The sequence below is a fragment of the Oncorhynchus masou genome, chromosome 16 (genome assembly GCF_036934945.1).
Source record: "Oncorhynchus masou masou isolate Uvic2021 chromosome 16, UVic_Omas_1.1, whole genome shotgun sequence".
In the NCBI taxonomy this organism is placed as follows: domain Eukaryota; kingdom Metazoa; phylum Chordata; class Actinopteri; order Salmoniformes; family Salmonidae; genus Oncorhynchus; species Oncorhynchus masou.
In genome coordinates this window covers 44,861,782-44,886,240 of record NC_088227.1, presented here as the reverse complement: position 1 = coordinate 44,886,240, position 24,459 = coordinate 44,861,782, and the positions used below count along the sequence as shown (strand labels likewise).

Here is a 24,459-nt window from a genome sequence, read left to right as displayed (position 1 = left end):
CTGGTCCCATGTTGACTCCACAAGGTGTGGAAAGCCTTCCACAGGGATGCTGGTCCCATGTTGACTCCACAAGGTGTGGAAAGCCTTCCACAGGGATGCTGGTCCCATGTTGACTCGACAAGGTGTGGAAAGCCTTCCACAGGGATGCTGGTCCCATGTTGACTCCACAAGGTGTTGAAAGCCTTCCACAGGGATGCTGGTCCCATGTTGACTCCACAAGGTGTGGAAAGCCTTCCACAGGGATGCTGGTCCCATGTTGACTCTACAAGGTGTTGAAAGCCTTCCACAGGGATGCTGGTCCCATGTTGACTCTACAAGGTGTTGAAAGCCTTCCACAGGGATGCTGGTCCCATGTTGACTCTACAAGGTGTTGAAAGCCTTCCACAGGGATGCTGGTCCCATGTTGACTCTACAAGGTGTTGAAAGCCTTCCACAGGGATGCTGGTCCCATGTTGACTCTACAAGGTGTTGAAAGCCTTCCACAGGGATGCTGGTCCCATGTTGACTCTACAAGGTGTTGAAAGCCTTCCACAGGGATGCTGGTCCCATGTTGACTCTACAAGGTGTTGAAAGCCTTCCACAGGGATGCTGGTCCCATGTTGACTCTACAAGGTGTTGAAAGCCTTCCACAGGGATGCTGGTCCCATGTTGACTCCACAAGGTGTGGAAAGCCTTCCACAGGGATGCTGGTCCCATGTCGACTCCACAAGGTGTGGAAAGCCTTCCACAGGGATGCTGGTCCCATGTTGACTCCACAAGGTGTGGAAAGCCTTCCACAGGGATGCTGGTCCCATGTCGACTCCACAAGGTGTGGAAAGCCTTCCACAGGGATGCTGGTCCCATGTTGACTCTACAAGGTGTTGAAAGCCTTCCACAGGGATGCTGGTCCCATGTTGACTCCACAAGGTGTGGAAAGCCTTCCACAGGGATGCTGGTCCCATGTCGACTCCACAAGGTGTGGAAAGCCTTCCACAGGGATGCTGGTCCCATGTCGACTCCACAAGGTGTGGAAAGCCTTCCACAGGGATGCTGGTCCCATGTTGACTCTACAAGGTGTTGAAAGCCTTCCACAGGGATGCTGGTCCCATGTCGACTCTACATGGTGTTGAAAGCCTTCCACAGGGATGCTGGTCCCATGTCGACTCTACAAGGTGTTGAAAGCCTTCCACAGGGATGCTGGTCCCATGTTGACTCTACAAGGTGTGGAAAGCCTTCCACAGGGATGCTGGTCCCATGTTGACTCTACAAGGTGTTGAAAGCCTTCCACAGGGATGCTGGTCCCATGTTGACTCTACAAGGTGTTGAAAGCCTTCCACAGGGATGCTGGTCCCATGTCGACTCTACAAGGTGTTGAAAGCCTTCCACAGGGATGCTGGTCCCATGTTGACTCTACAAGGTGTTGAAAGCCTTCCACAGGGATGCTGGTCCCATGTTGACTCCAATTTTGATTTCAATGCTTCCCACAGTTGTGTCAAGTTGGCTGGATGTCTGTTCTACATGATAAGTAAATTGCACCCACCTGGTGTCCCAGGTCTAAATTAGTCCCTGATTAGAGGGGAATCACTCACCTGGTGTCCCAGGTCTAAATCAGACCCCGATTAGAGGGGAATCACCCACCTGGTGTCCCAGGTCTAAATCAGTCCCCGATTAGAGGGGAATCACCCACCTGGTGTCCCAGGTCTAAATCAGTCCCTGATTAGAGGGGAATCACTCACCTGGTGTCCCAGGTCTAAATCAGTCCCCGATTAGAGGGGAATCACCCACCTGGTGTCCCAGGTCTAAATCAGTCCCTGATTAGAGAGGAACAACGACAACAACAAAAAGTGGAACTGGCTGTGAGGTCCAGAGTTGAGTTTGAGGGATCTACAGTAATATTTTATTTTTATAGTCTGGGGGAAGCATCAACAGATGGTCTATCAACATACAACAATGTCATTGTAACAACAAAAAAAGGTTTATTTTGTTTTCTCAACATCGTGTAGAGCATTGGTTCTCAACTCCGAGTCCTCCTATACCCCCTCAACAACAGACATCTCTATTGTAGCCCTGGATAAGAAATTATAGAGGAATGGAACCTTTACATCTTGGTTTAAGGCATAGAAGGTGATTTCACCAATTTGTAAGTCGCTCTGGATAAGAGCGTCTGCTAAATGACTTAAATGTAAATGTAATTCAAGTCATTGAAGGTTTGATGATTAGTTTGACAGGTTGAAATCAGGTGTGCTTGTTTGGGGACTACAATAAAAATAATGTGTACTGTTGAGGATACAGGAGGACCGGGAGTTGAGAAAACACTGGTGTAGAATCATCAATGACAGTTTTAGTTAGCCAGGTCAAAAAAGGACAGTCACAATTTACCCATGATACATTGCGGTTGTGATGCTCTTGAACACGGCCAAAGCCAAAACACACAGAGGACAGACAAATAAAATTATTTATAGGGACGGATTCCCAGATCCAGATTAAGTCTAGTCCCTGGAGAGAAAAAAAGAGAGAAAAAAAATCAACGGAGAATTTTGTAAAAAAAACATTTGTAGACCTTTATTTAACTAGGCACGTCAGTTACAAACAAATTCTTATTTTCAATGACGGCCTAGGAACAGTGGGTTAACTGCCTGTTCAGGGGCAGAACGACAGATTTGTACCTTGTTAGCTCGGGGGTTTGAACCTTTCGGTTACTAGTCCAACGCTCTAACCACTAGGCTACCCTGCCGCCCCTTGAGAATCTCAGGTCTATTGTCTTAATCTGGGTCCGGGAAACCAGGTCGTAGTGATTGTCAGAGACGGGCGGGTACAGACAGTTCTCATATTAAAAACAGGTGTTGATTCTACTATATATGAGTACATATAAATGGCATGTATCAAAAAGAAAGTGGTTTTTAGTCAGGTTAACAGTGACAGAACAAAACACAAGATGGCACTACATTCACTAGGTCTCTGAGTCAGTGAGGAAACACGAGAGTGTGAGTGTGTGGGCAGAGTGTGAGCCTGCCATGTGTAAACAATACACAATGATTCACCCATCCATGATCATTTAATAAAAGAGGGGGAAGAGGAGAGGGGGAAAGAGAAGAGGGGATAGAAAGGGGGAAGAGAGACAGGAAAGAGACGGGGAAGAGGGGAAAGAGACGGAAGAGGGAATGAGGAGAGGGGAGAGAAAGGGGGAAGAGAGACAGGGAAGAGGGGAGAGGGAATGAGGAGAGGGGAGAGAAAGGGGGAAGAGAGACAGGAAAGAGGGGAGAGGGAATGAGGAGAGGGGGAAAGAGAAGAGGGGAGAGAAAGGGGGAAGAGAGACAGGAAAGAGACAGGGAAGAGGGGAGAGGGAATGAGGAGAGGGGGAATGAGAAGAGGGGAGAGAAAGGGGGAAGAGAGACAGGGAAGAGAGACAGGGAAGAGGGGAAAGAGGAAGGAGTAAACACACCCGTTCCCAGTTGGTCTCCTCTTCCATTACTTAACACAGCCTTCATTGGTCTCATTACAATCCCACCAGCCGGCCCTTCATATGTCAAGACCTCTGGTTTCACAGCGATTCAGAACGGGACTAGACTGGTTTTAATTGGCTGATCTCTCAGTCCATCTCCACCTACCATAACCCTTAAAACCTCCCCCTACATTGTGGAAGCCAATACGTGAGCAGCGCAAGTGACTTAAACTGAGGAAGTGAGTTCTGAAAAATACATTTTTTAGAAATAGTTCTGACATATAAAACTTAATATGCCCGAACTCAGAATCAAAATTAGATTTCACAAAAATAATATGGTCAATGTTGATAGAACGTTTATTTAGATTTGCGATTTTATTTTTTTTAAATCGAAAAGTCGCATCCAAATACAGCTGTAGTGGACTCCATTTACCGCCTCGGTTTTAACCACAAGTCCAACTTCAGTGTCTCCAGTTACGACCTCAGGTCAGCTTTAACTGTCTGACTGCGTACAGAACCTGGCTACTCTGACAGGAGAGCTACATGCTGCTATTGGTGGAAGAGCTACATGCTGCTATTGGTGGAAGAGCTACATGCTGCTATTGGTGGAAGAGCTGCATGCTGCTATTGGTGGAAGAGCTGCATGCTGCTATTGGTGGAAGAGCTGCATGCTGCTAATGGATGGAAGAGCTACATGCTGCTATTGGTGGAAGAGCTGCATGCTGCTATTGGTGGAAGAGCTGCATGCTGCTATTGGTGGAAGAGCTGCATGCTACTATTGGTGGAAGAGCTGCAACAGAAGTGTTCTGAACAACGGACCAAAGAATACATAGAAGTAAAAGAAAACTAGTAATTATTTGACCGCTAACACAAACAGGAACCACTGACTAGATCGTCATGATTACCAGCAGTTGTACAAAATTAAAATAAAATAAAAATCAGAGGAAATCATTGTCCATTGTTTTTGGGGTGAAGCCCCGCCTCCCATGGTCTGAAGCTCCTCCCCTCCTCCTGTGTCAGGTTAGATGGCTGTAGGTGGGGGAGAGGTCAGAGTGTTTGGCAACATGGTGGCGTCATTATGGTGAGATCTCCGGGAGAGGTGAAGTGATGTGATACAGGAAGTGATGTGCTCTGCGACCTCCGACTCCCCACGCTACTGCCTACGACTCGCAATCCTGAGGAGATATGAGGTAGAAGAAGGGTCAACCAATCACTCCTGAGGAGATATGAGGTAGAAGAAGGGTCAACCAATCACTCCTGAGGAGATATGAGGTAGAAGAAGGGTCAACCAATCACTCCTGAGGAGATATGAGGTAGAAGAAGGGTCAACCAATCACTCCTGAGGAGATATGAGGTAGAAGAAGGGTCAACCAATCACTCAAAACAATCAATTAATCAAACAAGCAACCATCTGATTGTGTTCATAACATTTACAGAAATGTTAATTGATGTGCATTGTCCTTGTCAAATAGTTTTTTATTAATTTAACTCCTGGATCAGAACCAGTTATTTTGCCCAGTTACTGGAAATCTGATCAGTCAAATGTGTAAATTCAGCCATAACAAGGAACCAGCACGGTATAGACAACACAATACATTATCAGAACATACTGCATCAATACAATATCAGAACATACTGCATCAATACATTATCAGAACATACTGAATCAATACAATATCAGAACAAACTGAATCAATACAATATCAGAACATACTGAATCAATACATTATCAGAACATACTGAATCAATACATTATCAGAACATACTGAATCAATACAATATCAGAACATACTGAATCAATACAATATCAGAACATACTGAATCAATACATTATCAGAACATACTGAATCAATACAATATCAGAACATGTTGAATCCAAGCTGAAAGGTTCATAAGGGACCCTGTTAATTCAGGAGTCTCCAGAGAGAGAGATCACCATGTTCTGTTTGTCAGCAACATCTACCTTATTAAAAGTACCCATCAACAAACAAACCAGGAGGCACCCCAAATTACAGCCTATTCCCTAACGAGTGCACTACATTAGAACAGGGCTCATAGGACCATAAAGGGGGCCACACGGTGCAGGTACAAAGTAGTGCACTATATAAGGAATAGAGTGTCATTTGGGACGAAACACTCATTAAAGTCCACTGGTCTATGTTAATCACATCCCAGCCAATTAGTGGAGTTCTCCAAATCAGCCGCCAGACTGGAGACAGACCAGGCATGTGATTGGAGGAGAATCTAATGATCCTGGTTACTGATAAATCTGTGGAAAAGGAGACAATGATATCGTCCCAATTTGCACCCTATTCCCTATATTGTGCACTACATTAGACCAGAGCCCATAGAGCCCAGGTAGTGCACTGCATTGGACCAGAGCCTATAGAGCCCAGGTAGTGCACTGCATTGGACCAGAGCCTATAGAGCCCAGGTAGTGCACTGCATTGGACCAGAGCCTATAGAGCCCAGGTAGTGCACTGCATTGGACCAAAGCCTATAGAGCCCAGGTAGTGCACTGCATTGGACCAAAGCCTATAGAGCCCAGGTAGTGCACTGCATTGGACCAGAGCCTATAGAGCCCAGGTAGTGCACTGCATTGGACCAGAGCCTATAGAGCCCAGGTAGTGCACTGCATTGGACCAGAGCCTATAGAGCCCAGGTAGTGCACTGCATTGGACCAGAGCCCATAGAGCCCAGGTAGTGCACTGCATTGGACCAGAGCCCATAGAGCCCAGGTAGTGCACTGCATTGGACCAGAGCCCATAGAGCCCAGGTAGTGCACTGCATTGGACCAGAGCCTATAGAGCCCAGGTAGTGCACTGCATTGGACCAGAGCCTATAGAGCCCAGGTAGTGCACTGCATTGGACCAGAGCCTATAGAGCCCAGGTAGTGCACTGCATTGGACCAGAGCCTATAGAGCCCAGGTAGTGCACTGCATTGGACCAAAGCCTATAGAGCCCAGGTAGTGCACTGCATTGGACCAAAGCCTATAGAGCCCAGGTAGTGCACTGCATTGGACCAGAGCCTATAGAGCCCAGGTAGTGCACTGCATTGGACCAGAGCCTATAGAGCCCAGGTAGTGCACTGCATTGGACCAGAGCCTATAGAGCCCAGGTAGTGCACTGCATTGGACCAGAGCCCATAGAGCCCAGGTAGTGCACTGCATTGGACCAGAGCCCATAGAGCCCAGGTAGTGCACTGCATTGGACCAGAGCCCATAGAGCCCAGGTAGTGCACTGCATTGGACCAGAGCCTATAGAGCCCAGGTAGTGCACTGCATTGGACCAGAGCCTATAGAGCCCAGGTAGTGCACTGCATTGGACCAGAGCCTATAGAGCCCAGGTAGTGCACTGCATTGGACCAGAGCCTATAGAGCCCAGGTAGTGCACTGCATTGGACCAGAGCCTATAAAGGTGCCATTTGGGACATGTGGTCAGACCATGTGATGTCTGCTGGACGAGTGACTCAGACTGTGTCGTCTAGAAGACAGTAACATATTCAACCACTCTAGGAGAACAATGAAAGTGTGCTCCTCAGGCCCTGTAGCTGGCCCCCTCCGGCCCTGTAGCTGCCGAGCCCCCCCTCCGGCCCTGTAGCTGCCGAGCGCCCCCCCCTGCCCTGTAGCTGCCGCGCCCCCCCCCCCCCCCCCACCCCACCGAAGCTGTACAACTAATGGAGCCTTATAGTCTTCAGACCTTTCCCTTGCAAACAGTGTGTGTGTGTGTGTGTGTGTGCGTCATACCTTTACTGAGGGCGGTGAGTTGAGGCCTAGGAATGTAAACACAGTGTTGTTCTCCTTGGACTGGAAGAAGTCCTCATAGTCCTGATGGAAGAAACACGCGCGCCCGCGTCCGTTTTCATTTTGCCAAGAAAAATAAATATTGCGATACTTTTACCCTTTACCCGAACCTAACCTAACACCCCAAAATAGCCTCTCTCCTTGTGGAAAAAATGTGATATTTTCTTTGTTTTACTATCCTTGTGAGGTCTTCTATTCACCACAAGGATAGTATACACACACACACACACACACACACACGGTGCGCGGGTTGAGTCATAATTCGCCGTTACATCTGCGCGTTGGACGGGGTTCAGCGTAAATAAATATTGTGTGGCTGAAGGGCGGATTGAATAAAAGACAAGCAATACCGTAAAACAAATCCATAAATGAATAATTATTGTGCAATTTATATCTATAGTCTACATTGTGGTTTTCTTTCATTATTTGAGGCTCTGGTATTAGTGTATAAGCCTAAACTTTAGGGTTTAACTGTACATACGCAGAATACCCTACACAGCCAATCGACAAATAATGCTTTTGGGAACAGGCAAACCCCGTTTAAGTCAATCCACGGAGGCAAAAAGGGCATTGTTGAAGTTTAATTCAATAAGACAAAAGCTCTCGAAATGTAGAGTTGAAAATAAAAGGAGTGAGGGCCAGAAAAGTTGTGTTTGGAAAATATTTGACTGAAGTTTTAAAATAGGATGATAGCAGTGCTGACCACGTTAGACAGTCACAAGACAGGAATTTAAATTAGGTCCATGGCACGTCAAGGGAACTGTAGCCTACTGTTCAGGTTAAATGGAAACTGACATCTGGACACTGACTGTAGGTCTTTAACCTCTCAAATATCACTAACTCCTGCAGAATTAAGATTTTCTTGCAGTTAAATGATACACAACATTTGGACTTGGGGAACAGGAGTGATTGATTTATTTCTACGTCTTGAGAGAATGCAATGCTCAATTAGGTACCATCTGTAGAGGTGACGTCTTTATGATAAAAGCTTCATAGAAACTGCTATTATTTCAACCACTTAAAATATCAAAGCCGAACTGAAATATTATCATTAAGATGTTGGGTCGTTTTCACGGCATTCTATTTCCTTACAACCGGTCAAAATAATATCGTGATTTTTTGTTGTGTTGTTGTATTTTCTCTCCCAAGTCCCTAAAACGTCTTCCGCTCCGCAAAAGACAGAAAACTTGACGAATGTCAACTAGATTGAAGCGTTCGTTCATTCTATCGATGTATGACATTCATTCTGGTTAACAAGGGTCGATTTAGTCTTCTAATGCAACATATAACGACAGAAGAGAAGCTGCATGCATCTTAATTATAGACAAGTTGACTAACAAAATGTTGGAAATTAGAACCAGAAACACATCTAAAATCAGATAACAAGAAATTCCTGCAGCCCCTGTCAATTTTTGTTGTTGTTGTTGCAGTCTTTGACTGAAGCCTATTGCGCATTTTCTATATTTGCGGGCGTCCGGTTTTCACATAAAGTCAGGCGGTTGCGGTTATTAGCAATTGCGGGCGGGTGTTGAAATACAGTGCCTTGCGAAAGTATTCGGCCCCCTTGAACTTTGCGACCCTTTGCCACATTTCAGGCTTCAAACATAAAGATATAAAACTGTATTTTTTTGTGAAGAATCAACAACAAGTGGGACACAATCATGAAGTGGAACGACATTTATTGGATATTTCAAACGTTTTTAACAAATCAAAAACTGAAAAATTGGGCGTGCAAAATTATTCAGCCCCTTTACTTTCAGTGCAGCAAACTCTCTCCAGAAGTTTAGTGAGGATCTCTGAATGATCCAATGTTGACCTAAATGACTAATGATGATAAATACAATCCACCTGTGTGTAATCAAGTCTCCGTATAAATGCACCTGCACTGTGATAGTCTCAGAGGTCCGTTAAAAGCGCAGAGAGCATCATGAAGAACAAGGAACACACCAGGCAGGTCCGAGATACTGTTGTGAAGAAGTTTAAAGCCGGATTTGGATACAAAAAGATTTCCCAAGCTTTAAACATCCCAAGGAGCACTGTGCAAGCGATAATATTGAAATGGAAGGAGTATCAGACCACTGCAAATCTACCAAGACCTAGCCGTCCCTCTAAACTGCAGAGATCTACAGCTGAGGTGGGAGACTCTGTCCATAGGACAACAATCAGTCGTATATTGCACAAATCTGGCCTTTATGGAAGAGTGGCAAGAAGAAAGCCATTTCTTAAAGATATCCATAAAAAGTGTCATTTAAAGTTTGCCACAAGCCACCTGGGAGACACACCAAATATGTGGAAGAAGGTGCTCTGGTCAGATGAAACCAAAATTGAACTTTTTGGCAACAATGCAAAACATTATGTTTGGTGTAAAAGCAACACAGCTCATCACCTTGAACACACCATCACCACTGTCAAACATGGTGGTGGCAGCATCATGGTTTGGGCCTGCTTTTCTTCAGCAGGGACAGGGAAGATGGTTAAAATTGATGGGAAGATGGATGGAGCCAAATACAGGACCATTCTGGAAGAAAACCTGATGGAGTCTGCAAAAGACCTGAGACTGGGACGGAGATTTGTCTTCCAACAAGACAATGATCCAAAACATAAAGCAAAATCTACAATGGAATGGTTCAAAAATAAACATATCCAGGTGTTAGAATGGCCAAGTCAAAGTCCAGACCTGAATCCAATCGAGAATCTGTGGAAAGAACTGAAAACTGCTGTTCACAAATGCTCTCCATCCAACCTCACTGAGCTCGAGCTGCTTTGCAAGGAGGAATGGGAAAAAATTTCAGTCTCTCGATGTGCAAAACTGATAGAGACATACCCCAAGGGACTTGAAGCTGTAATCGCATCAAAAGGTGGCGTTACAAAGTATTAACTTAAGGGGGCTGAATAATTTTGCACGCCCAATTTTTCAGTTTTTGATTTGTTAAAGTTTGAAATATCCAATAAATGTCGTTCCACTTCATGATTGTGTCCCACTTGTTGTTGATTCTTCACAAAAAAATAGTTTTATATCTTTATGTTTGAAGCCTGAAATGTGGCAAAAGGTCGCAAAGTTCAAGGGGGCCGAATACTTTCGCAAGGCACTGTAGCTGACACACACACACATTTTTTTGTTGTTGTTGAGATCTCCATTTGAAATAGCTTGTCTTACTCGGGTCCGACACAATTTATTTTTATATATGTGTGTGTATATATATATATATATATATATATATATACATACACACACATTACAGACAAAATACTTTACAATTTACAAACATTTAATAACATTAACATTGCTGTTCACTTGCGCTATGTAAGATGGAAGGGAGTTCCATGCCCATGTCTCTGTATAATACTGTAGGTTTCCTTGCTCGTACACACACACACACACACACATTCCCTGTGGGGCTCTGGCCAAAGGTAGTGCACTATAAAGGGAATAGGGGATGCTACCCTTGATAATCTGCCCCATGGAGCAATGGGATTACGCCGCAGGGGTCACCCAGCAATATGCCGACTCGGCACAGGGCACAGGACGGCTGACGTTAGCACCGCTAGCTAGCTCGCTCGGTCATTCATCACTAAGCACAGGGCGCAGGACGGCTGACGTTAGCACCGCTAGCTAGCTCGCTCGCTCGCTCATTCATCACTAAGCGCAGGACGGCTGACGTTAGCACCGCTAGCTAGCTCGCTCGCTCATTCATCACTAAGCACAGGGCGCAGGACGGCTGACGTTAGCACCGCTAGCTAGCTCGCTCGCTCATTCATCACTAAGCACAGGGCGCAGGATGGCTGACGTTAGCACCGCTAGCTAGCTCGCTCACTCATTCATCTCCAAGCACAGGGCGCAGGACGGCTGACGTTAGCACCGCTAGCTAGCTCGCTTGCTCATTCATCACTAGGCACAGAACGGCTGACGTTAGCACCTCTAGCTAGCTCGCTCGCTCATTCATCACTAGGCACAGGACGGCTGACGTTAGCACCTCTAGCTAGCTCGCTCGCTCACTCATTACTAGGCACAGGACGGCTGACGTTAGCACCCCTAGCTAGCTCGCTCGGTCATTCATCACTAGGCACAGGGCGCCGGACAGCTAATGTTAGCTAGCTCGTTCACCAACTGACCATTCAGGCTACATGCTAACATTTGAACAACTAACACAGGCTATATGCTAAATGCTAACATTCGATTACTTCATCACATACATTAGCATTACGTGGCTTCGTTTGGGTTCAGGACCAGTTCTTGTGTTTTGGCAAGGAATTGGACAGAAATCCATCCATCCATCTTACCCCACAGTAGCAGTCTCCGTTGAAGATTTGTGGGGGAAGTGGGTTGCCCTTGTCTGGGTGTTTCTCCGGGGGGATGTGTTGGTACATCCACAGCCTTCTCTCCTCCACATTGGTGATGTCCACCTCCTGGAAGGAGATCCGGTTGGCCTCCAGGAACCCCACCACAGCTTGCTGTCGCTTCTTCACCTGTAGGCGAGGGAGAAAGAGGCTTCCATTCAGCAGGATACAGGATTCTGGAAGGAAGTCACACAATATACAAGAGAACCATACTGAAGAAGGTCTGTCACCTGCCCCCCCCCCATGTCACCTGCCCCCCCCCCGTGTCACCTGCCCCCCCCCGTGTCACCTGCCCCCCCCCGTGTCACCTGCCCCCCCCCGTGTCACCTGCCCCCCCCCGTGTCACCTGCCCCCCCCCCACGTCACCTGCCCCCCCGTGTCACCTGCCCCCCCCCCGTCACCTGCCCCCCCGTGTCACCTGCCCCCCCGTGTCACCTGCCCCCCCGTGTCACCTGCCCCCCCGTGTCACCTGCCCCCCCTGCTGAAAAAGCAAAACAGTAGAGAGAGAGAGAGATCAGATGTGCTGAGACTCCCTTATGGACAGACTAAAACAAACACACAGTGTATTGTATTGATCATGGTGTCCATCTCTGACGGTAATGGTTGTAATTAAGGACCATGTTCTCCATTTAGTACATTACTGTTGACTAAAGCCCTATTGGTTAATAATAACTGTTGACTAAAGCCCTATTGGTTAATAATAACTGTTGACTAAAGCCCCATTGGTTAATAATAACTGTTGACTAAAGCCCCATTGGTTAATAATAACTGTTGACTAAAGCCCTATTGGTTAATAATACTGTTGACTACAGCCCTATTGGTTAATAATAACTGTTGACTAAAGCCCTATTGGTTAATAATACTGTTGACTACAGCCCTATTGGTTAATAATAACTGTTGACTAAAGCCCTATTGGTTAATAATAACTGTTGACTAAAGCCCTATTGGTTAATAATACTGTTGACTAAAGCCCTATTGGTTAATAATACCTGTTGACTAACGCCCTATTGGTTAATAATAACTGTTGACTAAAGCCCTATTGGTTAATAATAACTGTTGACTACAGCCCTATTGGTTAATAATACTGTTGACTAAAGCCCTATTGGTTAATAATAACTGTTGACTAAAGCCCTATTGGTTAATAATACCTTCTTCAGAACGTCGTTGCTGTGGCTTTACTCAAATTAGCCTCAATCAAATTGTACTCTTTTGCTAGAATACAATCTGTTTAGTTTGTAGCTTGTTGGTAGAACACACTGGGTCAAATCCAATTTATTTATATAGCCCTTCGTACATCAGCTGATATCTCAAAGTGCTGTACAGAAACCCAGCCTAAAACCCCCAAATAGCAAGCAAAGCAGGTGTAGAAGCACGGCGGCTAGGAAAAACTCCCTAGAAAAGGCCACACACTATGGGTCCAAGCCAGGCCCGCTACTACGGGGTGGTCAGCTGAGCTTGATTCGGTCCCTACAGAAGTAATGAGAGGATAGTCTATGACAGTTTAAAACCGTGTGTGACTGTGGCGAGTAGGAAAAACATCCCAGTGAGAACACAAACTCCCACCCTTCTCTGTAGGTTATTGAAACACGCCCTCGCTCTCTCTCTCTCTGCTGACGGTGCCGCCTTCCTGTGTCCCAGTCTGCTGAGTGCTCCAGCTGGACCCAGTCACCGAGAGCAAGAGAGAACAAACAACATTTTATAGAACACAAAGCCTTCACTATCTCATCCTGGAATATCCCAGGCCTGAGGTCATCTGCCTTTGGCCTAAAGAGCAGGAACCTGGACTTCAAAGAAAAGCGGAAATACAGACATTATCATCCTACAAGAAACCTGGTATAGAGGAGATGGACCCACTGGTGGCCCTCTAGGTTACAGAGAGCTGGTAGTCCCATGCACCACACTACCAGGTGGGTGGTATAGAGGAGACGGACCCACTGGTTGTCCTCTAGGTTACAGAGAGCTGGTAGTCCCATCCACCACACTACCAGGTGGGTGGTATAGAGGAGACAGACCCACTGGTTGTCCTCTAGGTTACAGAGAGCTGGTAGTCCCATCCACCACACTACCAGGTGTGATACATGGTATAGAAGAGACGGACCCACTGGTTGTCCTCTAGGTTACAGAGAGCTGGTAGGCCCATCCACCACACTACCAGGTGGGTGGTATAGAGGAGACGGACCCACTGGTTGTCCTCTAGGTTACAGCGAGCTGGTAGTCCCATCCACCACACTACCAGGTGGGTGGTATAGAGGAGACAGACCCACTGGTTGTCCTCTAGGTTACAGAGAGCTGGTAGTCCCATCCACCACACTACCAGGTGGGTGGTATAGAGGAGATGGACCCACTGGTTGTCCTCTAGGTTACAGAGAGCTGGTAGTCCCATCCACCACACTACCAGGTGGGTGGTATAGAGGAGACGGACCCACTGGTTGTCCTCTAGGTTACAGAGAGCTGTTAGTCCCATCCACCACACTACCAGGTGGGTGGTATAGAGGAGACGGACCCACTGGTTGTCCTCTAGGTTACAGAGAGCTGGTAGTCCCATCCACCACACTACCAGGTGGGTGGTATAGAGGAGACGGACCCACTGGTTGTCCTCTAGGTTACAGAGAGCTGGTAGTCCCATCCACCACACTACCAGGTGTGATACATGGTATAGAAGAGACGGACCCACTGGTTGTCCTCTAGGTTACAGAGAGCTGGTAGTCCCATCCACCACACTACCAGGTGTGATACATGGTATAGAAGAGACGGACCCACTGGTTGTCCTCTAGGTTACAGAGAGCTGGTAGGCCCATCCACCACACTACCAGGTGGGTGGTATAGAGGAGACGGACCCACTGGTTGTCCTCTAGGTTACAGCGAGCTGGTAGTCCCATCCACCACACTACCAGGTGGGTGGTATAGAGGAGACAGACCCACTGGTTGTCCTCTAGGTTACAGAGAGCTGGTAGTCCCATCCACCACACTACCAGGTGGGTGGTTTAGAGGAGATGGACCCACTGGTTGTCCTCTAGGTTACAGAGAGCTGGTAGTCCCATCCACCACACTACCAGGTGGGTGGTATAGAGGAGACGGACCCACTGGTTGTCCTCTAGGTTACAGAGAGCTGGTAGTCCCATCCACCACACTACCAGGTGGGTGGTATAGAGGAGATGGACCCACTGGTTTTCCTCTAGGTTACAGAGAGCTGGTAGTCCCATCCACCACACTACCAGGTGGGTGGTATAGAGGAGATGGACCCACTGGTTGTCCTCTAGGTTACAGAGAGCTGGTAGTCCCATCCACCACACTACCAGGTGGGTGGTATAGAGGAGACGGACCCACTGGTTGTCCTCTAGGTTACAGAGAGCTGTTAGTCCCATCCACCACACTACCAGGTGGGTGGTATAGAGGAGACGGACCCACTGGTTGTCCTCTAGGTTACAGAGAGCTGGTAGTCCCATCCACCACACTACCAGGTGGGTGGTATAGAGGAGACGGACCCACTGGTTGTCCTCTAGGTTACAGAGAGCTGGTAGTCCCATCCACCACACTACCAGGTGTGATACATGGTATAGAAGAGACGGACCCACTGGTTGTCCTCTAGGTTACAGAGAGCTGGTAGTCCCATCCACCACACTACCAGGTGTGATACATGGTATAGAAGAGACGGACCCACTGGTTGTCCTCTAGGTTACAGAGAGCTGGTAGGCCCATCCACCACACTACCAGGTGGGTGGTATAGAGGAGACGGACCCACTGGTTGTCCTCTAGGTTACAGCGAGCTGGTAGTCCCATCCACCACACTACCAGGTGGGTGGTATAGAGGAGACAGACCCACTGGTTGTCCTCTAGGTTACAGAGAGCTGGTAGTCCCATCCACCACACTACCAGGTGGGTGGTTTAGAGGAGATGGACCCACTGGTTGTCCTCTAGGTTACAGAGAGCTGGTAGTCCCATCCACCACACTACCAGGTGGGTGGTATAGAGGAGATGGACCCACTGGTTGTCCTCTAGGTTACAGAGAGCTGGTAGTCCCATCCACCACACTACCAGGTGTGAAACAGGGAAGGGACTCAGGGGGTATGCTAATTTGGTATAGAGCAGACCTAACTCACTCCATTAAATTAGTCAAAACAGGAACAATTTACATCTGGCTAGAAATTAAAAAGAAAATGATCTCAAGAGAGAAAAATGTCTTCCTGTGTGCTACCTATATCCTCCCACTAAAATCACCATACTTTAATGAAGACAGCTTCTCCATCCTGGAGGGGGAGATCAATAATTTCCAGGCCCAGGGAAATGTACTAGTCTGTGGAGACCTAAATGCCAAAACTGGACAAGAACCTGACACCCTCAGCACACAGGGGGACAAGCACCTGGGACTCCTACGGTAGGTACACCTATAGCTCTGTTACATCCTGGGTATGAACATAGTCAATAGGCTCTGAGGGGACTCCTACGGTAGGTCCACCTATAGCTCTGTTACATCCTGGGTATGTACATAGTCAATAGGCTTCGAGGAGACTCCTATAGTAGGTACACCTATAGCTCATCTCTTGGCAGTAGTACTGTAGACTACTTTATCACTGACCTCAACCCAGAGTCTCAGTCAGCCCACTGACACCCCTATCAGATCACAGCAAAATCACAGTCTACTTGAACAGAGCAATACTCAATCATGAGGCATCAAAGCCAAAGGAACTGAGTAACATTAAGAAATGCTATAGATGGAAGGAATGCAGTTTGGAAACCTACCAAAAACCAATTCAATCCCTTTTAGACAATTTCCTGGGTAAAACGTTCCACTGTAATAGTGAAGGTGTAAACTTGGCAGTAGAAAATCTTAACAGTATATTTGACCTCTCAGCTTCCCTATCAAATCTAAAAATCTCAAATAGAAAACCTGAAGAAAATTAACAACAATGACAAATGGTTTGATGAAGAGCAAAAACAAAGAAACTGAGAAACCTGTCCAACCAAAAACACAGAGACCCAGAAAACCTGAGTCTCCACCTTCACTATGGTGAATCACTAAAACAATACAGACATACACTACGGAAAACCTGAGTCTACACCTTCACTATGGTGAATCACTAAAACAATACAGAAATACACTACGGAAAACCTGAGTCTACACCTTCACTATGGTGAATCACTAAAACAATACAGAAATACACTACGGAAAACCTGAGTCTCCACCTTCACTATGGTGAATCACTAAAACAATACAGAAATACACTACGGAAAACCTGAGTCTCCACCTTCACTATGGTGAATCACTAAAACAATACAGAAATACACTACGGAAAACCTGAGTCTCCACCTTCACTATGGTGAATCACTAAAACAATACAGACATACACTACGGAAAACCTGAGTCTACACCTTCACTATGGTGAATCACTAAAACAATACAGACATACACTACGGAAAACCTGAGTCTCCACCTTCACTATGGTGAATCACTAAAACAATACAGAAATACACTACGGAAAACCTGAGTCTACACCTTCACTATGGTGAATCACTAAAACAATACAGAAATACACTACGGAAAACCTGAGTCTCCACCTTCACTATGGTGAATCACTAAAACAATACAGACATACACTACGGAAAACCTGAGTCTCCACCTTCACTATGGTGAATCACTAAAACAATACAGAAATACACTACGGAAAACCTGAGTCTACACCTTCACTATGGTGAATCACTAAAACAATACAGAAATACACTACGGAAAACCTGAGTCTCCACCTTCACTATGGTGAATCACTAAAACAATACAGACATACACTACGGAAAACCTGAGTCTCCACCTTCACTATGGTGAATCACTAAAACAATACAGAAATACACTACGGAAAAAGAAGGAACAGCACGTCAGAAATCAGCTCAATGTAATTGAAGAATCCATAGACTAACCACTTCTGGGAAAATTGGAACACACTTAACAAACATGAAAAGTTATCTATCCAAAAACAGAGATGTATGGGCAAACCACTTATCCAATCTTTTTGGCCCTATAACAAAGAACAATCAGCAAAAAATGATATGTGATCATATAAAATCTTAGAATCAACTATTAAAAAAGACGACCAGAACGCCTTGATTCTCCAATTATGTTGAGTGAACTACAAGACAAAAATACAAACCCTCCAACCCCAAAAGGCCTGTGGTGTTGTTGGTATTATCCTCAATGAAATGATCAAATATACGGACAACAAATTCCAATTGGCTACATGAACTCTCCAACATACTAACTATACTAAAACTCTTCAACATACTAACTATACTAAAACTCTTTAACATCATCCTTAGCTCTGGCAAATTCCCCAATATTTGGAACCAAGGACTGATCACCCCAATCCACAAAAGTGGAGACAAATTTGACCTTAATATATGCATCAACAGCAACCAGTAACAGCAGTCTAGTTCATTTCCTCAATGAGCAAATGTCAAATTGGCTTTTTTTTAAAACCAAATGACCTTACGACAGACCACATATTTCACCCTGAAACAAACCAAAACAAAGTCTTCTCATGCTTTGTTAAGTTCAAAAAAATCTTTTGACTCAATTTTGCATGAGGGTCTGCTATACAAACTGATGGAAAGTGGTGTTGGGGAAAAACATACAACATTATAAAATTCATGAACACAAACAACAAGTGTGCGGTTAAAATTGGCAAGAAACACACATTCCACAGGGCCGTGCGGTGAGACCGGGATGCAGCTTAAGCCCCACCCTCTTCAACATGTATATCTCAGTGAATTGGTGAGGGCACTAGAACAGTCTGCAGCACCCGGCCTCACCCTACTAGAATCTGAAGTCAAATGTCTACTGATGATCTGGTGTGTCTGTCCCCAACCCAAGGAGGGCCTACAGCAGCACCTAGATCTTCTGCACAGATTCTGTCAGACCTGGACCCTGACAGTAAATCTCACTTAGACAAAAATGGTCCACTTACCAGGACAAACAAATACAAATTCCATCTAGACACTGTTGCCCCTAGAGCACAAAAAAAACTATACATACCTCTGCCTAAACATCAGCACCACAGGTAACTTCCACAAAGCTGTGAATGAGCTGAGACACAAGGCAATAAATTATAGATACCCACTAACTATCAAAATCCAGAAACGCTCTGTTAAATTAAATTCTACAACCACCTAAAAGGAAGTGATTCCCAAACCTTCCATAACAAAGCCATCACCTACAGAGAGATGAACCTGGAGAAGAGTCCCCTAAGCAAGCTGGTCCTGGGGCTCTGTTCACAAAAACACAAACACACCCCACAGAGACTCCCAGGACAACAGCACAATTAGACCCAACCAAATCATGAGAAAACGATAATTCTTTCCAATGTGTAAAGTAATTAACAAAAAAAACAGCAAATTAGAATGTTATTTGGCCCTAAACAGAGAGTCCACAGTGGCAGTATACCTGACCACTGTGACTGACCCAAACTTAAGGAAAGCTTTGACTACAGTGCCTTGCGAAAGTATTCGGCCCCCTTGAACTTTGCGACCTTTTGCCACATTTCAGGCTTCAAACATAAAGATATAAAACTGTATTTTTTGTGAAGAATCAACAACAAGTGGGACACAATCATGAAGTGGAACGACATTTATTGGATATTTCAAACTTTTTTAACAAATCAAAAACTGAAAAATTGGGCGTGCAAAATTATTCAGCCCCTTTACTTTCAGTGCAGCAAACTCTCTCCAGAAGTTCAGTGAGGATCTCTGAATGATCCAATGTTGACCTAAATGACTAATGGTGATAAATACAATCCACCTGTGTGTAATCAAGTCTCCGTATAAATGCACCTGCACTGTATTTGAAAATGTCTTTATTATTTCAGAACTTCTGTGAGTCTAATGTTTAATGTAAAATGTTTATCTATTTCACTTGCTTTGGCAATGTTAACAAGCCCTTTGAATTGAAATGTAATTGAGAGGGGAGGAGAGAAGGGGGGTGTGGTCTCAGAGCCTGGTAGCTATGTCACAATGGGACACCGGACAATCACGTCCTCTGTCTGTGGACTATGATTTACGCTCAACTGTCAAAACTCTCCTCATAGCAGGCATGAACCATTGTCTAGTTTCTTACAATCTCATCTCTGCTGGAGGCCTATTGTGTATAGATACCATGGCCGCGTGTGTGTGTGTGTGTGTGTTTAGGGATGGTGAGGGCACAATGAAACCATTGTTTCGACGCAAAGACAAACGAGGTCAGGGCAATGTAAAGGAGATTAATGTAGTAGTACTGAACAATCATTGACAGGCAGACAGGCAGACAGGCAGACAGGCAGACAGGCAGACAGGCAGACAGGCAGGACACGGTGACGTAGTGTATTACTGTATGTGTAGTTGTACTGTGCTGTAGTTCAGAGATTAACAGAGGTTAAGACAGAGGACTAATCCTTTGCTCATCACAACACGTCACCACACAACCAGTGTGTTTGTGAAAGAGAGAGAGAGAATGAGAACGAGAGAGAGAGAATGTGTACGAGAGAGAGAGAGAGAGAGAGAATGAGTACGAGAGAGAGAGAGAGAATGAATGAGTACGAGAGAGAGAGAGAGAATGAATGAGTACGAGAGAGAGAGAGAGAGAGAATGAATGAGTACGAGAGAGAGAGAGAGAATGAATGAGTACGTGAAAGAGAGAGCGAATGAGTACGTGAAAGAGAGAGAGAATGAGTACGTGAAAGAGAGAGAGAATGAGTACGTGAAAGAGAGAGAGAATGAGTACGTGAAAGAGAGAGAGAATGAGTACGTGAAAGAGAGAGAGAATGAGTACGTGAAAGAGAGAGAGAGAGAGAGAGAGAGAATGAGTACGAGAGAGAGAATACGAGTACGAGAGAGAGAATGAGTACGAGAGAGAGAATGAGTACGTGGGAGAGAAAAATACAGAGGTAATATCTGTGCGGTCACATCTTTGGTTGTAAAAGAGGATGTGGGATCTTGACTGTTTACAGTAACATAGTGCCTCTAAAAAAACATTACTAAAGTCTCTACATATGTTGTGTGGAATCACAACGAGGTGTCATCTTCCCAACTCAGAGAGATGAGGGTTGTTTCATCCTTCCATCTAAAAGGATGAAGTGTGGTTGTCACCTCGTCCGTTCCGGGCGGATGATTACCACTCCACTAATCTGATCTAATCTGGAGCTGCTCATTTCAGGGTTTGACATCACTTCTTATTCACTCTGTTCAGCCCTCTGTTTCCCTCCTACTTGCTTTCTCCATTTCTGTATCTTTCCCTTTCTTCTAATCTCTCTTGCACTCTCCTTCCTCTCGCTTCCCTCTCTCTTGCCCTCTCAACCCCTCTCCTTCCTCTCGCTTCCCTCTCTCTTGCCCTCTCAACCCCTCTCCTTCCTCACTTCCCTCCCTCTTGCCCTCTCCTTCCTCACTTCCCTCCCTCTTGCCCTCTCCTTCCTCTCGCTTCCCTCCCTCTTGCCCTCTCCTTCCTCTCGCTTCCCTCCCTCTTGCCCTCTCCTTCCTCTCGCTTCCCTCCCTCTTGCCCTCTCCTTCCTCTCGCTTCCCTCCCTCTTGCCCTCTCCTTCCTCTCGCTTCCCTCCCTCTTGCCCTCTCCTTCCTCTCGCTTCCCTCCCTCTTGCCCTCTCCTTCCTCTCGCTTCCCTCCCTCTTGCCCTCTCCTTCCTCTCGCTTCCCTCTCTCCTTCCTCTCGCTTCCCTCTCTCTTGCCCTCTCCCTGTCACTGTACTGAAACAGATGAGGGCTGCATGTCACCTTCCATTCTTCCTCGTCAAACGGTCATTTTATAATTCTATTTAATGGTATCCAAAGTGAATTAAAACTCAAAACAGAGATGACACCAAGGGTACTCAAGCGTGTGTGTGTGTGTGTGTGTGTGTGTGTGTCTCACCGGGTTATAAAAATAACTTTTGTAAACACTACAGCGGCAATTATGTTTTGTTTTCCCATTCCAGAGATAAACTAAAATGCGTTAATAATTTATCCCGTTCCCTAAGACTAGGGGCATTTCCTAAGAGAGGCTTTAAGAAATATTATCCTCTAACGGGCCTCTCTTTTCTCATGTGAAACCCGAAGAGCGACTGGCCGCGCCATGTTCTTTCGGAAATGGGAGGTTAGAGGTTAGAGGTCAGTCCAAACTGCATGTCCAACAGGGGGAGAATATTATTGGAGTAGGGAAGCAGAATTTCCGTGGCCTTTAACGAGAATAAATCAATACAGTATTCTTCTAATTAGTATCATTTAGATCAATCCATTTCCTCAGGGCACACTAAGAGTACACACACACAACCAGAGTACACACACACACACAACCAGAGTACACACACACAACCAGAGTACACACACACAACCAGAGTACACACACACAACCAATGGTTAAATGACTGATCATGGGGAGATAAAATACTTTACTTATATTAAAAGACTTTCAAGGTTTGAAATTCAGCGGCGAAGACGAAGGTGAAGATTGAAAACAACCACTGAAACAAGTCTCAACCTCTCAGGGCTGCAGGGCCGTCTCAACCTCTCAGGCCAGGGCGGCAGGGCCGTCTCAACCTCTCAGGCCAGGGCGGCAGGGCCGTCTCAACCTCTCAGGCCAGGGCGGCAGGGCCGTCTCAACCTCTCAGGCCAGGGCGGCAGGGCCGTCTCAACCTCTCAGGCCAGGGCGGCAGGGCCGTCTCAACCTCTCAGGGCGGCAGGGCCGTCTCAACCTCTCAGGGCGGCAGGGCCGTCTCAACCTCTCAGGGCGGCAGGGCCGTCTCAACCTCTCAGGGCGGCAGGGCCGTCTCAACCTCTCAGGGCGGCAGGGCCGTCTCAACCTCTCAGGGCGGCAGGGCCGTCTCAACCTCTCAGGGCGGCAGGGCCTGCACATTTATATTTAAACCTGCATATTTAGTTAAGAAATTCATGTTAGCAGGCAATATTTACTAGGGTAAATTGTGTCACTTCTCTTGCATTCATTGCAAGCAGAGTCAGGGTATATGCAGCAGTTTGGGCCGCCTGGCTCGTTGCGAACTAATTTGCCAGAATTAGTTTATTATAATTAAGTCTAAGATTTGATAGAGCAGTGACTGAGCGATGGTAGGCAGCAGCAGGCTCGTAAGCATTCATTCAAACAGCACTTTCCAGCACATACCAAGGGGGCAGGGCCATCTGCAATACATTACGGGACCACATCTCAAATGGCACCCTATACCCTACACAGTGCACTACTTTTGTCCAGGGCCCATAGGGAGAATTGGTGTCATTTGGGACACAGGTCAGTTGAGGAGGACATCCTGGTTCAGAGAAAAGGGAGCACTGTTAGAAGAGGCAAACATGGACTTTGGTCAACCTTGGTCAGATAAACACACACCTAGAGTGGGAGAGTTGTACAGGTCGCTTCCCAAATGGCACCCTATTCCCTATGAAGTGCACTACTTTTAACCAGGGCCCTATGGCATCCTATTCCCTATGAAGTGCACTACTTTTAACCAGGGCCCTATGGCACCCTATTATAGTACTACACTACTTTTGACCAGAGCCCTAATGGGAGCCATGTAGGCCCTAGTCAAAAGTAGTGCACTACATAGGGAGTAGGGTATTGCTTGGGATGTTGCTTTACCTTGTGTTGTTGGGCAGCAGTGTTAATAGAGGATAATACTCTGCTTTATTGAGATTGATACACTTCCATTTGACATTGCAGCCTAGGTCCATGTAGGTCTACGCAACAAAACAACATATAGCCAGCTGTACATGATGTAGGCTTACTTTCCACTGTTGCGCCCCCGGACCCTGGTCAAAAGTAGTGCACTTCATAGGGAATAGGGCGCCATTTGTGATGCAGACAAGGTGTTATGCCTGGCTCTGCTGTGCGTACATGTACATGTACCATTTACCTTTATTTAACTAGGCAAGTCAGTTAAGAACACATTCTTATTTTCAATGACGGCCTGGGAACAGTGGGTTAACTGGTCTAGGAACAGTGGGGTTAACTGGTCTAGGAACAGTGGGGTTAACTGGTCTAGGAACAGTGGGGTTAACTGGTCTAGGAACAGTGGGGTTAACTGGTCTAGGAACAGTGGGTTAACTGGTCTAGGAACAGTGGGTTAACTGGTCTAGGAACAGTGGGTTAACTGCCTGTTCAGGGGCAGAACGACAGATTTGTACCTTGTCAGCTCAGGGGATTCGATCTTGCAACCTTTCAGTTACTAGTCCAGGAATAATGACGTAAAAGATGTCCAACATGCAACATTGAACCTCTGAGACCTGCATCTAGTGTAGAGTCATTAAAACTCCCCCCTAAAACATGGAGGTTAAGGTGTAGAGGGCTAACGGGTTGGATTTCAGAATAAAAACAGAATGAACTTAAACACAGACACACAAAAAAAAAAAAAAAAAAAAAATCACACGTCTATGTCTATAGCCATATTTTAAAAATCCAAGTAGTCGAGACACGTTTGGACTGAAGGCAATAGCAGGCTGCGTTCCAGATTCTTGCTTCTCACATATAGGAGATCAGTCAGAGAACTTACATAAGCCCCCCCCTCCTCCCCCGACGTCAACAACAATATCAAAAGGCATGATGAACACATTCCCTCCTCGCGGCACTGTCTGCATCTGTACAATTGATGCAAGTCACACATAAGAAAATACATCCTACAGATTTTTATTACGGATAGGCTACATACTATCAGCGCACGAACTCACTCACCGCTACAGATCCCGAGGAGGAGGCGATGTAAACCTTGATCACCATAGTGTTATTGGTGCTGTGCGTCGCATAGGCTACAGTCAGTGCCACGATAACATCGTACGCGCCGCGTCTGCCGTGGACCGCGCTCCCCCATCCGGTCCCCTGCGGTCCTGACAGCACTGATCTTTTGGACTGAACTGAACCACGCCGAACCTACTTGACACATGCATTATGTGAA

At 46.1% G+C, this 24,459-nt stretch overlaps 1 protein-coding gene across 1 annotated transcript; it reads right to left on the bottom strand.

Annotated features, from left to right (window-relative positions):
- Positions 1-1,932: 1,932 nt before the first annotated feature.
- sh3bgrl2 (SH3 domain binding glutamate-rich protein like 2) lies at positions 1,933-24,374 on the bottom strand. Its single transcript, XM_064991762.1, has 4 exons — positions 24,240-24,374; positions 11,506-11,691; positions 7,168-7,248; positions 1,933-4,596 (listed from the first exon to the last, which is right to left on the bottom strand). The coding sequence occupies exons 1-4, from the start codon at positions 24,282-24,284 to the stop codon at positions 4,582-4,584; spliced, it is 327 nt and encodes a 108-aa protein (XP_064847834.1). The 5' UTR covers positions 24,285-24,374; the 3' UTR covers positions 1,933-4,581.
- Positions 24,375-24,459: the final 85 nt, after the last annotated feature.